Source organism: Hypanus sabinus, chromosome 4 (genome assembly GCF_030144855.1).
Source record: "Hypanus sabinus isolate sHypSab1 chromosome 4, sHypSab1.hap1, whole genome shotgun sequence".
Lineage (NCBI taxonomy): Eukaryota > Metazoa > Chordata > Chondrichthyes > Myliobatiformes > Dasyatidae > Hypanus > Hypanus sabinus.
The window spans coordinates 32,158,631-32,175,422 of NC_082709.1; the positions used below are offsets into that span (position 1 = coordinate 32,158,631).

Sequence of the window (16,792 nt, forward strand, 5' to 3'; positions counted from 1 at the left end):
ACGTCCAATTCACGAGTGCATTGGTGACTCCAACGACACGGGAGCTGTGTGGCCTCAGTTGTGGCATGGGCCAGACCCTTATCATTGCCTATTGTGGTCGCTGAAGAAGGAGATGCCAGAGCTGGACTCTCTGGTCATTGCGTCCCTCGAGTGTTCATTTGATAGGACACAAGCTGGATTGCCTTCGTCTGCAGCTGCACTGTGTGATATTAAGAACTGTTGCGACTGTTCATGCAGAAACATGGCTCCAGGACAACATCCATGCAGCATCAATCTACAGGCCATGACACTCAGGGACCTGGGTATACTTTTATTTCTTTTTAATTATCTTTGTAACTGTTTGTTTTTCTGCTATCATAATTATATGTGCTAGACGTGACTGTTGGGCCTATGCTTTGCATCTTGGCCCCAGAGGAACGCCATTTTGTTTGGCTGTATTCATGTGTATGGCTGAATGACAATTAGAATTGAACTTGAATCTGTACATTGTATGGAGTTTGACTCCAGCTCTGATTAAATAGACCTGTTTATTACTTTGTTCAGCCTGGAAAAGCTCTTAGAACTTTCGGCAGAGGCTACAATACCTTCTGGTTTTCTTGAATCTCAGTTTGATGGAAATCTTTATTCACCTATAAATTGATGAATAGAAGTATTGTTGCAACAAAAGAATGATGGATGTAATTTGAGAAAATGTGAGTTGAGTATCAGCTGATGAATTTATTGCTGAAGATAGCTGGAAAAGACCCAAGCGCATTCCAAGGGAGCTGGTTAATGGAAGAGACCAACTGGAGGTTTGACCATATCATGTATATGAAGGAAGTAAATGAACAGGTAAAATTTCATGGGCAAGCAGGCACTGAGGATATTTTTTGGCCAGACAATTATGACATGATAGATGAAGTTGAGGATGATAAGTAGATGGTGACAACAAATCATAAGAGATTGGATACAAATTCGAAGAACAGAGACTTTTAAGATCTTGTGATAGTAAAGAAGGTAGACAATGAGAGATGGTTGCAACCATTTAGAGATCTCAGTAAAGCAAGTCATCTAGCAATGTTGGCTAATTTGGGATTAAGTTAGTATGGATTGCCTTCCTCAAAACAAGAACTATTTTTCAGGACTCTTATGAAATCCACCATAGCATGCTACAATTGTACGTTTGAGAATGTGTTCAAACTTCAAAGCAAATTTATGAGCAAAGTACGTAAATGTCACCTTGTACTTCCTTGAGATTCATTTTCTTCCAGGCATTCACTATAGAACAAGGGAATACAATAGAATTAATGAGAAGCTACACACAAAGAATGGCAAACCGCCAAAAGAAGACAAATTGACAAATAAAAAAATTGATAGGTAAAGGACAAACCCAAGAAATTTTGCATCTGCTGGAAATCTGAGGCAACAAACTCAAAATACGAGAGGAGCTCAGCTGATCAGATAGCATCTACGGATGGGAATAAACAGGTGAAATTTTAGGCTGAGACCCTTCATCAGGACTTGGGTCCTCCAGCATTTCGTGCGTGCTGATGGATAAAGAAGCTGGGTGTCATGGAAAGGGTGAAAGGTATAAAAAGCAAATGGCAGAATAATAAAAGACTGCCACAATAAACAGTGCAAGCATTGGACACTGAGAATAAACAATACAGAGAATTTAGGCAATAAGATTGGAGATTGTATCTTTACTAATGTTGATTGAGCAATTAAACATTTCCCGAGACATTGATGGTAGCACTGTTGATGGGTAAACCATTCCTTAAAATAGTGAAGTAGTACCTTTTATATCCACCTGAGATCGGATGGAATTTTGGTTAAATGTCTCATCCTGTAATTCATAGATATGCTGAGTATAATTCATTATGGCAGTGGAGTGTCAGTCTAGAGTTCTGCACTTGAATCTCTGGAGTTAGACTTAAAATGTATCTCTGCTGTAGAGGTAACACATTCTCAAACTTCAGCTCCAGCTCCAGCTCCTTGTGCAGACTGATTAGCTTTTTTTTCCATTCAGTACATGAGATGTGGGCAATGCTGGTTGGCATTTATTGCAGATTGCTAATAGTGAGTCGTACTCTTGAATTGCTGCACCTGATTTGTGGTTAAGCTACAAATTAAGTGGGGAATTCCAATCACTGTTCTTTCATTGCAACTGGCCCAATTTCTAAGTCAGGGTGGTGTGTAATTTTAGTTAATTAAAAGTATTGACAACGTATATCTGCTGGCCTCATTTTCTTTCAGTAGCAGAGGTACCGGGTCTGAATGCAGTGTTGTTGACATGCTGCAGCTAATCCCAAGATGAATTAAACAGCTTGGTGCATTAGCTGTGTGTGCAGTGAGTGTTTAAAGAGGTGAGTGAGTTGCCAGTTTAGTTGTTTTGTATTGAATCGTGTCAGATTGTTGAGTGATGGAGCTACTGCCTAGGCAAGTGAAATGTATCCCATTGCATTCCAAATTGGCGCCCTACAGATTATGGTGGGGCTTTGAGTTAGAATATCGCAGTTTCTTTACTGGCAGCCACAGTATTTTTGTTATTTGTCCAAGTAAGTTTCTGTCAATTCCATCACTGCCTTGGTTAATTTGGCAATAGTGACGCAACTGACTCCCGAAGAGAGGAGGTTAGACAGATTTGTTTAATGCAATAACCTAGTAGTATTCCTATGGCATAGTGTTAATTGTCATTTTCAAATCTACACTTCAAGATTGTCCAGTTCTTGTTCCACTTCATTATCCAAGATGTTGCAAATTACAACATCACACAGTGTTCATGATGTAAGAAAATGGAAAGTTGGTCAAAAGTTGTCATTCTGTGAGTATGAACTACATTGGGCCAATCCTGGAGTTGATTTGGGTACAAGTTTGGTGAAGCTATTGGAATGACTTAGGAGAAATCACTGTCTGAGATTTCACCAAAAAAAATCTGTGTCTGCTGTGTTTAACTCCATTGATTAGAATGATTCTAAATGTTTGACCTGTAAATTGTTATTACTGTTTACTTGTAATGGCTGAGTATATCTTACTCGGACATTTTGGTGCTGACTAAAAGTTAACGTCATTGTTGCAGGTCTTGTTGCATTCTGGCCAGACTTGGTAGAACACCAGTGAACAAGTAAATCTTGTCTTTTAAGGGCACACGAGTTCAAATGTTAAGTCAAGTCTACTATACGAACATATGACTATGTAGGAGTATAAAACTGCTGAGTGATCTGTAACAAAACTCTGATTATATAAATAGTTTATGTGAGAAATAAGCAGTTATTCTGTCAAAATGAGCTACTTTTGTTCATGTGGTGAATGTGTGAACATTGATGGTTTTCTGCAATTTTTAAATGCATGAAAAATGTAATTTAAATAACTCCCAGAATTTTGACAGTGTTTCATGAAAATCTGTAATGTAATTGGGTTAGGTAAATGTTTGGCTAATCATCAGTGCCACCGTTTACCATAACCTTGATAGATTGCATATTTATGAATCTTAAGGCAGGTATTTTAATTACAGGGTCCCAGTCTGCACCCTTTATAAATTTACAATTCTCCTAATTAAATTCAATTGAAAATGTCACTTTTTCTAAAGCTAGAGTAAATCTAGTCAGTAAGTAGAGGGTAAAACTAATTATTCAGGGATGACTACATGTAGTCAATAGACTTATTAACCCCTGCCAATAACTTTCAGAACATTGGATAACTGTGGTATTTCATAAACTGTTGGAATTAGAAATGTTGTTGAATTCATTTTGTCATATTCATATTTAAATGAAAATAATTATTTTGAATTTGAGGTTTTCAAAGATTTTTTTCCTAATTTCTTTGATATAGTAAACAATTCTAAAATATACTCAACTCATTTTTCTTGATGCCTTTTAGCCCAGGACTGAAATGGCTAGCACAAGAGGGCATAGTTTTAAGGTGCTTGGAAGTAGGTACAGAGGAGATGTCAGGGGTAAGTTTTTTTTAATGCAGAGAGCGGTGAGTGTGTGGAATGGGCTGGTGGCGGTGGAGGCAGAAATGATAGAGACTTTTAAGAGACTCCTGGATGGCTACATGGAGCTTAGAATAATAGAGGGCTATGGGTAAAGCCTAGGTAGTTCTAAGGTAGGGACATGTTTGGCACAGCTTTGTGTGCCAAAGGGCCTGTATTGTGCTGTATGTTTTCTATGTTTCTAAATTCAAACGGAAGTCTTTGCATGTAGAGACAAAAGGGTAATTATAGATTGAACAGACAATTATTTTGTATCCTTCAAAGTGGAATTCCTATAACTATTTTTCTGAAAAGTAATCAGAAGGCAAAACTCAATTGCCATTAATACTAGAGAAATAAATACAATCTAATATCTAGATAGTTGCACTTGCTATCCAATGTCTATTGGCAAAGTGGGTGAAATCATTTTGCCTTTTGGAATATCCAAAATGTTCTCATAATGGAAGATGTTAAAAGTGATGCTGCAGTTGATGAATGGTGAGATGGTAAAAATGCTATTGTCAGTAATGTAGCAAAAACATAAGAAATTGTAATGGTCTGAACTTTTCTCAAAGCAGCTTGCTGCTGTGAGTAAATCATAGTCCTATTGCTGAAAACATTTGCAGTAGTCTAAGACCACAAGTCTTTAGCAAAATCCTATGTTCAAAATAGTTGTCAGCTCTGGGACTGATAATTTTCTGTAGTATATGGTGGCAAAGTACCTTGGTGAAGATGACCTGTTCAGGGCATGGTTCTGCAGGTCAGCATTCAAATGTCCTTCTCTAAGGGTCACTGGTGGGTGTGGTCCTGAGCACTGAAAGGAACCAAAGACAAAGTATGAAGCCAACCAAGAAGATGGCCCAGCTCTAGGCACCCAATCACAGCCATCCCTTTAACACAACTGAAAGAGGCCAACTTCATCTTGAAGGTGATGTGACCAAAGTGAAGTTGAGTATATCCTTGACCTCATGACTCTACCAATATACTGATGAATCAGTAACTGTTGCCTGGAATTCAAGGCTCGGTGGGGTTTGGAACAATCAAAATAGCTACTAATAACTTCATTACATCAAGGCCTCTACCACTACACTACATATAATACTCAAGAGTATTGCACTAAGGAGAGTCAAACACACTTAGAATTATCACTTAATTTTGATCAACAAGCACTCTACCAAAAGAACTCAATGGGTCAAAAGGATTTGCAAGAGGAAAGGAATTGTTGATGCTCAGTCAAAACCCTGCATCGGGATACTCCAAATTCCAACATCTGTAATCTCTTGTCTCCTAATTATAAGGCTTTTCCCTTGTAATACAGCACACTTGGGAATATAAGCCTGGGGCAGATCAAGAAGGACAAATAATTGGTGTCAGTCCTTCTGAGGGGGAAGTAGGAAAAATAGAAGAGTCCTCAGCAAGAGGTAGTTGAGGCAGTTGCCCCTCAAAGTGTTAAGGAAATAGTTCTACTGAAACTCAGCAAAGATCAACATGTGAGGTTTTTGCTTTCTAAGGATATTCTTGTGTTTCAAATGGGCACGTCCTGTGTGGTAGTGTAGTGGGTAGTGCTTGTCACTCTCGCTTTTAGCTTCCACCGCTGGCTAGCAGTCTTGTGAAAAGGAGGGGTGAATGTGCAAGTCTCCCCCTGCCAGCACATAGCCCCTCCAACAGCAAGCCTCATGTAGTGTGCCTGCTTGTTGGCAACACATAGAAGCTGAACTCCTTTTGGACTCGGGCTGAACCTCAGAGGACTGGGAGGAGATCTGGCCCCTGTAGACGTAGCGTACCAGCCCAACGGCGTGTGTGGTCACACCATGTTGCCCATGAACCAGAACCCCAGCTATGGGTAAGTAGCCCCACTGCCTTGTAGGCACCCTTGGGAGAGTCAATGGCTACAGGAGTAAACCCAAACAGGAAATCTGGAGCGGAGTCCCTAATGCAGCTATATTTCACTGAATATCCTTTCGGCAGCTTCTACAGCCAAGATGGTGACTAACATATTGCTTTATAAGCTTTCTTTTGGACTACACCGGTGAGGATGTGAGGGGGATCTTGACTACCGGGCATCCCAGGTCTCCATACCTACTGCCCAGGAGAGGTCACTCCAGTGCCAAAAAAAAACCCTATTGCCCTTTGAGACAGACGGGTGCCATCATCATCAAGGATACCCTCTCGGGGTCTGTCAAATGTCCCGAAGACTGTTAAGATGACCATGGCAATGGACATGTATTATTACACTTCTAGCTTGAGCTGTTTAACATATTTTGCCATCCACAGTGATGGAGATCACTAAACCCTTACTTAGCAAGAGAACTATTTCATTCCCTGTGCATGAATTCAGTAGGCGGATTGAACACATGGTGTCATGAGAATTGTTGGCTCCCATATGTGGGGTGTCAAAATCTTTAAGTGTCTCGTATTAATTTTCCCCTTTGCTGGAACCAAAAGGCTTTTAAAATTTTGTTTCCAGCATTTTCTGTATTTCTTCCATCAGGAGCAGCAGTCAAGGAGAGTGAAACGGACACTCTTTCCAGTCAGACGAGAATGGATTAACATTTGTCTGCAGATGCCAAGAATTTTAGGTGTTAGCCACCTTGGTTATTATAATAATTGAAAAATTGTTGAACATTTTCCATAGCAAAGTTTATTATTGACATGCTCCTGTTATCAGCATCGGCTACCTAAATAAATGTGAACTTGCTACATAAGTGCACGATGAGTTCAGTTGTTGTTGACTTACCCCTTTTTCTATAAATAACAAACAAGACAGATGCACAAAGCTGATCTTTTAAAAGATTAACAAAAAGGCGTAAACATTACAGTGAACATCTCCACAGTGCTTTATTATGGAAATAAAGTCAATCATCTTTTGGTGGTGGTTTTGCATTTCACCACTTTGTATTGAATATGCTGCACTACTGGGTTGGAGATGATCTGTTTCTTGGCTGTGTCTCAAATGCATTCAGAAATTCAAAATCTCTTGTCACAGCCATGCACAAGCAATGCGGAGATTTGTCAATTAGAAGGAAGACTGGATGTGAATTTATATCCTCTGATCTGAATTATCTTATATTCTTAAAAAAATATAGACTTCATAATACAGCCAGGTATGAAATCTTCTGACCTTGGAAATGCAACCATTTTTAACTGTATCAGCTGGAGCTCCAAGATAAAGCAAAATCATTGGCATATTGCCAGTATTAGTTTTGTACAAGACCTTTTACAGGTGATGTGAATCAAAGATGAAAAATGCTCATTCAGTTTCACACATGAAACTGCATCGGGTCAAAGTAAGTTGCAGAAATTCGTAAAGGTAGTCAGCACCATCATGGGTACCAGCCTCTCTACTATCCAAGACTTCATGAAGGAGCGATGCCTTGGCAAGGCGATGTCCATCATTGAAGACACCCAGCACCTAGGACAAGCCCTCTTTTCATTGTTACCATTGGGAGGGAGGTACAGAAGCCTAAAGGCACAAACTCAGCGATTCAGGAAGAGCTTCTTCCCCTCTGCCATCCAATTTCTAAATGGACATTGAACCTTTGAACACTGTCTCACTAATTTTTCATTTCTGCTTTTTTTTTAGCACCACTTATTTTAACTTGACTATTTAATGTGTATGTATGCGTGTGTGTGTATATATATATATATATATATATATATATATATATATATATATATGTGTGTGTGTGTGTATATATACACACACACACATACTGTAATTCAATTTTTCTCTTTTCATGTGTTTCATTGTGCTGCTGCCATACAGTAAATAAATTTCACAACATACTCTGGTGGTATTAAATCTGATTCTGAAATAATATTTCAAATCATCTTTGCAATCCCCCCAACTCAAGTTAACATCTTTCCTTTTCCTTTCTGTGATTTACGATATTTAACATGTAGTTTCTCATCATGGATGCTAATTTCATAGTTAGCAGGAAATGGAATTGTTACACAATTCACTAACGTCAATGGGACAGTAATAAAACAAAACACTTCTGTAATGTGGTACACAAATGGAAAAAGCTCTAATAGAAAATAGAGCTTTTTAAATAGGTCAAACTAATGAAACAGTCATTCAATATTCAGGAAATAAAGTTACTTTTAAATTTATACCATGAGCAGCACAATAAGATATAATTACTTTTTAAAAATTATGGTCACTATATTGTATGAATAAATATGAATACAAGCAATTTTTTGGGGGTGAAGAAATAATCAGATGTTAGTTAGTTTTCGGGAAAAGCTTCCTATTTGATTGATGCCAGTGATGCCACAGTGGGTGTAGTTGTGGAGTTGCTGTTTCAGTGCTCCAGTTACCTGGGTCAAGTGCTGACTTTCTGTGATAGTGTTAGTACATTCTACCTTTGCATAATTTATATTCTGTTTCCTCCCATGTCCCATGGATGTGCTGGTTGCTACATTAATCTGCCCGCTGTAAATTGCTGTGAGTATGCAGGTGAGTGGTGGAATCTGGTGGGGAGGGGAGGGCTGGGGGCGGAAGGGAACAGCAGCTGATAGAAATGTGGGAGAGTACAATGGGATTAGTGCCAATGGGTGCTCAATGGTTGGCATGATTTAATGGCTGAAGAGCTTATTTCAGTGAGATGTGACTAATTTTCTATTCCGTGTTTGCTCATATCTTAGACCATCTGTTGTTGAGTAAACTTGCCTAGATCAGTAGGAAAGGCAGAGAATGATGACCCATTGGACTCTTCTGGCAGGACTAATGACAGACAGAGCATTGCAAGCATCATCACTTTTTAAGGGGGAAAAATGAAATGGAACAGTTAGTAATTGTACCAGTGGCATTTGTGTCGCAATAATCGAGGTATAGCTGGCATTGATAGAGATTGCTGCAGTGGAGATGCATATTAGATTCCAACATAGGATTTATGTATTACCTTCAAAGTCAATTTTACTGATTTTTGGGGGTACTATAAATTCCTCTTGCCGTAACATTTATTTGTTGCTATTTTAGGTGTAGCTTAAATCCTTTGCAGACAGAATTTGCTTTATATTCTATTCAATATAACTCAAAGTGCAACAGCAGTATCTGTTCGTGAGCTAAACTTGGAGTCTAAGGCAGGCAGTGGCATGGTTCCATTACAGAAAGCCAGTGGGTTAACTGTGTGGGTAGATGAAATCCAGACAGTGACTACGGCAAAAATGGGTGATGAATGTCCCTTTGTCTCCTTTCCCCCTTTAAAAAAGACAATTGCAAAATAACATCATTTCTAAATAGTATTGTTATTGTACCTTACATTACATAAAAAATGTAAACCTGAAATTATAAGCTTTGGTGCACATTCATAAAAAATCAAGGAAAGGAAAATAGACACATTTCACTCTCAGTGAGGCTTTTGCTGCTGCACTAACAATGACAAATACTCTGCTGTTTATCCAGCCTGTATTTGGTTATCTTGAGAGCAATGCACAGTGCTCTGGTTTCATCATCATATTCCTATAATTAGACTTGACCAAGATCATCACTGAAAAAAATGACTCACATGAATATGTTGATGAAAATACTGTTAATATTGCCATTGTAAGATTTTACAGAAAGGCAAGATTTTCAAGAATGGAATTCTAGAGTTTAAGAACTTCATTTGATTTTATGCTTTGATTCTGACACTAACTGATCTCTTTCAAAAATATATTAGTTCAGCTTTTAAGACACTGAGTTTTTGCCTCCAAATTGAACTGCTTTGCAAATCAATTTGAAATGCTTTGCATTTCAAAATGATCCAATTCAATCCAATGCAATGTTTCCAGATTAGTTTGCCTAACGTTATTCTGTCTGCATAATTTTGCAGTGTCATCAAGCGACCTGAACTTAGTGAATATTGAAGAAAGTTGTTTAGTAAATGAACCAATAATGCTTAAAATTGCACTTGAAGCCTCTAAATGTCTTTTCAGGAATTTCAAAATTTGTCTTTTTAGGTTGGGAAAAATTTTTAAATGCCATTTTTGGCATTGCATTTAAATATTTCAATTTGATTTCAAAAACATTTATATTATCAAACATATCACGTGTTTTGCCAGATTCTTGAAATTTGGTGTTCAAGTCACTTACCTGTGTGGAGAAATCTGCAAAAAAAAAAATCAATACACAGTATCGAATATAGCAGTATACAGTACAGGATATAATATACAGTAAAAATCCACACATCACATAATGCTTGAAAAGAAAATACTTCATTCATCAAAAACAAAGTTAATTCAAACACTCAACAAACATTATTGTATGTAAGTAGTCCTGAATTTGTCTATTTTTTTCAAAGCTCAGGAAGAAATAAAATTAATTACCTTGGTTATTATTTTTTATCGCTGTCAGATTGCTTAAGGCCAGTTTAAGGCCAGTTAAGCCTCCTCAGGCTTTCTTTGTATAGTACATATCAGTGGATGTCTAAAATATTTTGCAAACAGATTGACAAATCATAATGGGTGCTTCTTTACCAATCATACTGGGTGCTGTATACGGACACTATTCTTGTAAGGTTAACTTGTAAATCAGGTAATTCTTTTGCTTCCATCTTGTATATTCCAACACCTGTGGCATGTTTGGGTAACGTTACCAAGTCAATCAGTTCTTTCTCTTTAAAACTTTTCATCACCCCAACAAAATCAGACAATAATGGCTGGGCTAGCTGCACTCATCAAGACAAAAGTAAAGAAATTTGCATGAACTAATATCTTTTATTTGTTGTTCTGCTATGTTCTTTCCCACTGCAAATCCTAAATAGGCTGATTTTTTTTCTTCTGGAAAACTATCAAAAAGGAAAGGAGCACACTCCAGCCATTATTCTGCAATGTGTTCCCTCCTTCAATAACTTCTTCTCATGTTGAGCAATAACCTTTGAAACCTGACAACTACCAGCATCTCAGCTGGAACTATCTGAAATAAATGATATCAAAGTATTTGACTCCAATTTTTCGTTGCAAAATATTCTTTTTGTTCCTGCTTGCTTTAATCGCACAGCCATCTGTGAACAGTTTCATAATGCTGCTTTACGGGGCAAGTCCTGCTCTCTAATGTTTTAAAACATAAGATGGACAATGCGTTATCACCCTTTTGAATCATGCCAAATCTTTCTCTGCACCATTCTTGGAAAATCTCTGCTACTTCTTCCATCATCTGAACGTTTTTGTTTCTCTGCAAGTTTATCTGACAGTCTGATCAAGCTGAAAAGGGTAAACACAATTTAAAAATCTCTCAATAACTTAAATAACAGTTTTAGTAAAATAAATAAAATGTTTATTGTGAAAAGTAAATATTCATGGAGACATAGAACTACATAAAGTATTTACCATGATTATGAGATCATAAGACATAGGACTAGAATTAGACCATTCAGCCGATCAAGTTTGCTCATGGTTGATTTAATTATCCCTCTTAACTGCTTTCTTCTGCCTTTCCATAATCTTGAAATCTCTTACTAATCAAAAATCTATCAACTTCTTGTTCAAATGCACCCGTTGACTTGACTTCCACAGCCATCTGTGGCAATAAATTCCACAGATACACTACCCTCGGGCTAAAGAAATTTCTCCTCATCTCTATTTGAAAGGGCCATCTTTCATTCTGAGATTGTGCCCTCTGGTCCTAGACTCCCCACCCCCCCCCCCATCCACTACAAGAAACTTCCTCCCCATATCCACTCTATTTTGGCCTTTCAACATTTGACAGGTTTCAATGAGGTCCATTCTTACTCTTCTAAGCTCCAGTGAGGTTACGTCAGAGCCATCAAATGATCTTCGTACGTTAATGCTTTCATGTCCAGGATCATTCTCATGAACTACTTCCGGACATTTTCCAATGCCAGCTCATCCTTTCTTACATAAGGGGTGCAAAACTGCTCACAATACTTCAAGTACAGTTTGACTAATGTTTTATAAAACCTCAGAATCACATGTTTCATGCTTGTTTTTGTATTACAGTTCTCTCAAAATGAATGCTAACATTGTATTTGCATTCCTTACCACCGACTCAACCTGCTCCTCTTTAGAACCCTGGGGTGTAGTCCATCTGGTCCAGGTGTCTTGTGTACCTTTAGGCCTTTCAGCTTCCCAAGAACCTTCTCCTTAGTAATTGCAACCATGCTCACTTCTGCTCCCTGATGCTCTTGAATTTCAGGCATACTGCTAGTGCTCTCCACAGTGAAGACTTTCAGAAGATACTTATTTAAGTTCCTCCGCCATTCCTTTGTTCCCCATTTCTATCTCTCCATCATCATTTCCCAGAAGTCTGATATCCACTCTCGCCTCTCTTTTACTCTTTATATATCTGAAAGAAACTATTTGTATCCTCCTTTTATAATATTAGCTAGCTTACCTTCATATTTCATCTTTTCTCTCCTTATTTCATTTTATTTGCCTTTTGTTTGTTTTTAAAAGCTTTCCATTAATTATTGCTATGTTATATGGCCTCCCTGTCAATTTTATGCTGTCATTGACTTCACTTGTCAGCCTTAGTGCCTTATGATCACTGCCTCCAAAGTATTTCTTTACCTTGAGTTTACTAATCAAAACTAGATCATTACTCAATATCCACTCCAGAATTGCATTCCCCTCGTAAGCTCACCCACAAGCTGATCTAAAAAGTCATCTTGTAGGCATATGCAATTTTCCTCTCTTGGGATCCAGCAACAACCTAATTTTCCCGATCTACCTGCATTATAGAAATCCCCCAATACAATTGTAAGATTGCCCTTTTTACATGCCACTTCCATCTCTATAGTTACTATCCAAATACTGACATGCGAGGATTTTCAAATGAGGCATCCAACATGTGTTCTCACAATTGTCTAGCTGTTGTGAGACGTTTCCTGTGAAAATACCTCACTGCTCATGCGTTGTAAAAATTCATTCACTGCTTATCTAATTGTAACCACAGTATAATTATTATGTAGCTTTTTATTAGGGATGAGGATAAAAGAATTGAGGGTGGCACTATATGTTGAGTGCCATCAGTTTGCCACCCCTGCACCTGTCCGAGTTCTTTTAAATGTTTTAATTTTTCCTGTTTCAAGCATTTTCTCTGGCAACTCATTTCATAGGGTGACCACCACCTGGGTGAAACAGTTGTCTCTCAGTTTCCTGTTTACTTTTTCTGAAAGGTGACTGGTGAATTACCCCTGTTGTTGGAGGTTGCAAAATAACCAAACAGGGCTTGATAGAAAATAAATTTAGAATTATGGGCAAATCAGAGGGGGAAATGAGATTGATACAATTGTTGTGCCAAGAGCCAATGTGGATTCATTTGGCCAAATGGCCTCCATAAATATTATAATAAACATTTAGTTGGTTAATCCCTTAACTTGATCGTGACCTCAACCATCCTGCCCAACCATTTGCAGCTGATTGCAACACATTTGTTCTGCAAAATCTCTCTTTCACCCACCCCCCACCCCCTCCACCCAACACCCAGCTGTACAGGTTGTGGGGACGAAGGAGACTGCCTTTCAAGTGGTCTAATTAAATCTCTGCAAAGTCAGATTGAGAAAACAACTGGTAAATTGAGGCCAAATTTTAATATTTAAATTGTTTCATTTACAGTAAGAGTAAGCTCACATAGCTCAATCAGGCCAACACAGTATAAAGATAAAATAATGGGCTTGAATTGTATTGGTGGTGGTCTGTGTACTGTTATGGAGGTAGAAAGTACTGTCTCTTATGTATTTGTGGAGTTAAGTTGAGCATGTGTCAACTTTATTGAAGAATAAGGGTAGCTATCACATGCATGACATTATTATCTGAGATCCACATGATATTTGTATGTAAATACATCACTGCCTTCCCTTTGGGAATGTGTTTCATATAATGACAACAGTCACAATTCTAGTCTGTTAAATTTAGTTCTTCGGTGATTGGATTAGTTGTTGATTTGAGGAATGTGTGATATCTTGATACATCTTGTTGGCCTCTTTAATAGTCAGTTCTATATCCACTTCTGGAATGAATGAGTCATCACTTATTCACTTTCTTTAGTATAAGCAGTTGTCTAATCAAGAAAGAAAAGACAATCTGGAGTTTTGGTTCTTGGAGTTCAGAAGAATGAGGAGTTCAGAACCTTACTAAAATATACAAGATCAGAAGGATAGCCACTGAGAGTCTCTGCCAGTGGGAGTGGCAGAGTTACAAACAATGGAACAGAGCGACTAAAAAGGACTGGGGTGCAAAAAAAATTTTCTAAGGGTAGTGAATTTCTGGGCTTCTCTTTCCCTGAGGGCAGTGGAGGCCAGATCATTGGATACAGTTAGACTAGGGGCCCAGGGGTCAGCAACCTTTACCACTGAAAGAGCCACTTGGACCCGTTTCCCACAGAAAAGAAAACACTGGGAGCCGCAAAACCCGTTTGACATTTAAAATGAAATAACACTGCATACAACGTTTTTTTTGCCTTTATGCTATGTATAAACAAACTATAATGTGTTGCATTTATGAAATTGATGAACTCCTGCAGAGAAAACAAAATTACATTTCTGCATGCAACAAAAACATTTTGAACTCCGAAAAAAAGACGTTGGGTTGAAAGTTACTTTTAAGTAAAATATTCAATGTCTATTTGAGTCCTTCTTGTATTTATGAAAAATGCCGAACTTAAATTTTCCGCCAGCAGCAAACCAAAAATAACATCAGCCAGCTGTCAGCCTGAAAAATAAAAGGACTATTTCACTGAACAATGAAAAAATATGAATATAAGTAAAATAATAGGCAATTAAAATATTTATCATACTTGGTTAATGGGATTTCTGCTCCTGGACCCCAGCGCACAGCGTCTGCACATCAGGGCTGTATGATGTCACCTTCATCTTTACACAGGATCGCAAGCTGTCATCTGTGAGGTTTTCAATATCACTCCATTTGTGTTTCTGAGCAAGAACGGCCTTCTGACGGGCAACATCTTCAAGGTCTGCTGTCAAGCGTCTAAACTTGGACACCCATATATCTTTGTCGGCTATGTCGGCCAGTTCCATCTCAAGATCAGGTTGACTCACACCTGCCAATGCAGTCGTATTCAGTAGGGAAGGATCGATGCTTAAGGGAGTGACCGGGAAGGATAATGTGTTTTTTTCCTCTCTGAACTCACAGAAGCGTTTCCCAAACGATGTTTGCATTGCGATGATTGCAGAATGTAAATACTCCGAAATTATCATGTCGTGACCTTGTTTGAACTCTCTCAAATTGGGGAAGTGAGACAAAGTGCCTTTCTGTAAATCTCTGGCAAGCACTGTCAACTTGCGTTCGAATGCCAAAACATCCTCCAACATGTGCAGGGCTGTACGTCCTTTCCCCTGAAGAGCTGTGTTCAGCGTGTTCAGGTGCGCTGTCATGTCTACCATGAAGTGTAGCTTTTCCAGCCACTCTGGCTGCTTCCAGACACGCGACAAAGCGTTTCAGCACCTTCCGTCTGGACAGCCAGCGATAAAAACACGTTGTAGCGGTGTCAGTAAACTGCAGTCAAAGATAGCTTTATTCGAACTAAACAGCCTTGCTTTTAAGCCTCCCTCAACCCAGCCCCCATGGACGCAGATGCTGCAAAAGACGCGTACTCACAAACCCCCGTAGGCTATCTCCCTTAGCCGGAATGCTGGCTAATTGTGAGCCGTTTCGGATGTGGCAGGAAATGTGTCGCTACACTTAGGTTGTACAAGATCACCATAATTACATTTCAAAAGCTAACAAACTAACATAAAATACATTTTAATTAAATACTGACCAATTATTTCCCAAAGCCACAGGGAGCCGCAGCACAGAGGTGAAAGAGCCACAAATGGCTCGGGAGCCGCAGGTTGCCGACCCCCGGACTAGGCAAAGACAAGTTCAATGGATTCCAGTTAATCAGGTCAGCTGCATATTTGTCACAACTTTTAATACAACAAAAATTAATCAAGAAAATAGCCAGGATTTCTTTCATTTATTTGGGACACTCTGCTGCATAATTGTGTCAGGGCACAGTTGCTGAACAGATTCTACCTAACTTCTGTCACTGATACTTCTGTGGCCGTTAGTCATTATGCTGTACTTGGAGTGAATAGTTTTTAAATAGAACAAGAGCACATGAGTTCAAAAAGCAGTGAATTTTTTTGTTACTAACAGTTATCAAAAATAAGCAGTAAGACAATTCAGAACTGTTTTGCTCAATACAGTTTCAAGCATTCGGGCTTAGAGATGTAACAAGAAAGCCAGAAGTGAATATGAAACTTTAGCAGGTTAGCAACTATGAAGAATTTCAGTAGTAAGTGCTGCAGAAATTTCTGAAGAAATAAATTTAGTCGTAGAATCAGAATCAAGTTTATTATCACTGACGTGTTGTGAAATTTGTTAACTTAGTAGCAACCTTTCAATGCAATTCATAATTTAGAAGAAAAACAAAATAATAATAAAGAAATAGTCAATTACAGTATACATATATTGAACAGATTAAAAATCATGCAAAAACAGAAATAATATATATTGAACAGTGAGATAGTGTTCAAGGGTTCAATGTCCATTTAGGAATTGGATGGCAGATGGGAAGAAGCTGTTTCTGAATCGCTGAGTGTGTCCCTTCAGGCTTCTGTACCTCCTACCCGATGGTAACAGTGAGAAAGGGGCATGCCTGGGTGCTGGAGGCCCTTAATAATAGACACTGCCTTTCTGAGACGCTGTTCCTTGAAGATATTGTGGGTACTTTGTAGACTAGTACCCAAAATGGAGCCAAATAAATTTATAACCCTCTGCAGCTTCTTTTGGTCCTGTGTAGTAGCAACCCCCCTTCCCCCCATACTAGATAGTGATGCAGTCTGTCAGAATGCTGTCCACGGTACAACTATAGAAGCTTTTGAGTGTATTTAT

At 38.5% G+C, this 16,792-nt stretch overlaps 1 protein-coding gene across 1 annotated transcript in view; it reads left to right on the forward strand.

The window, feature by feature from the left end:
• The first annotated feature begins 221 nt into the window (after positions 1-221).
• itga4 (integrin alpha 4) overlaps positions 222-16,792 on the forward strand; it is a 228,219-nt gene continuing 211,648 nt past the window's right edge. The window contains exon 1 of the mRNA XM_059966797.1: positions 222-302. Coding sequence (XP_059822780.1) covers positions 232-302 — 71 coding nt within the window. The 5' untranslated portion in view covers positions 222-231. The remainder of the gene's footprint in view (positions 303-16,792) is intronic.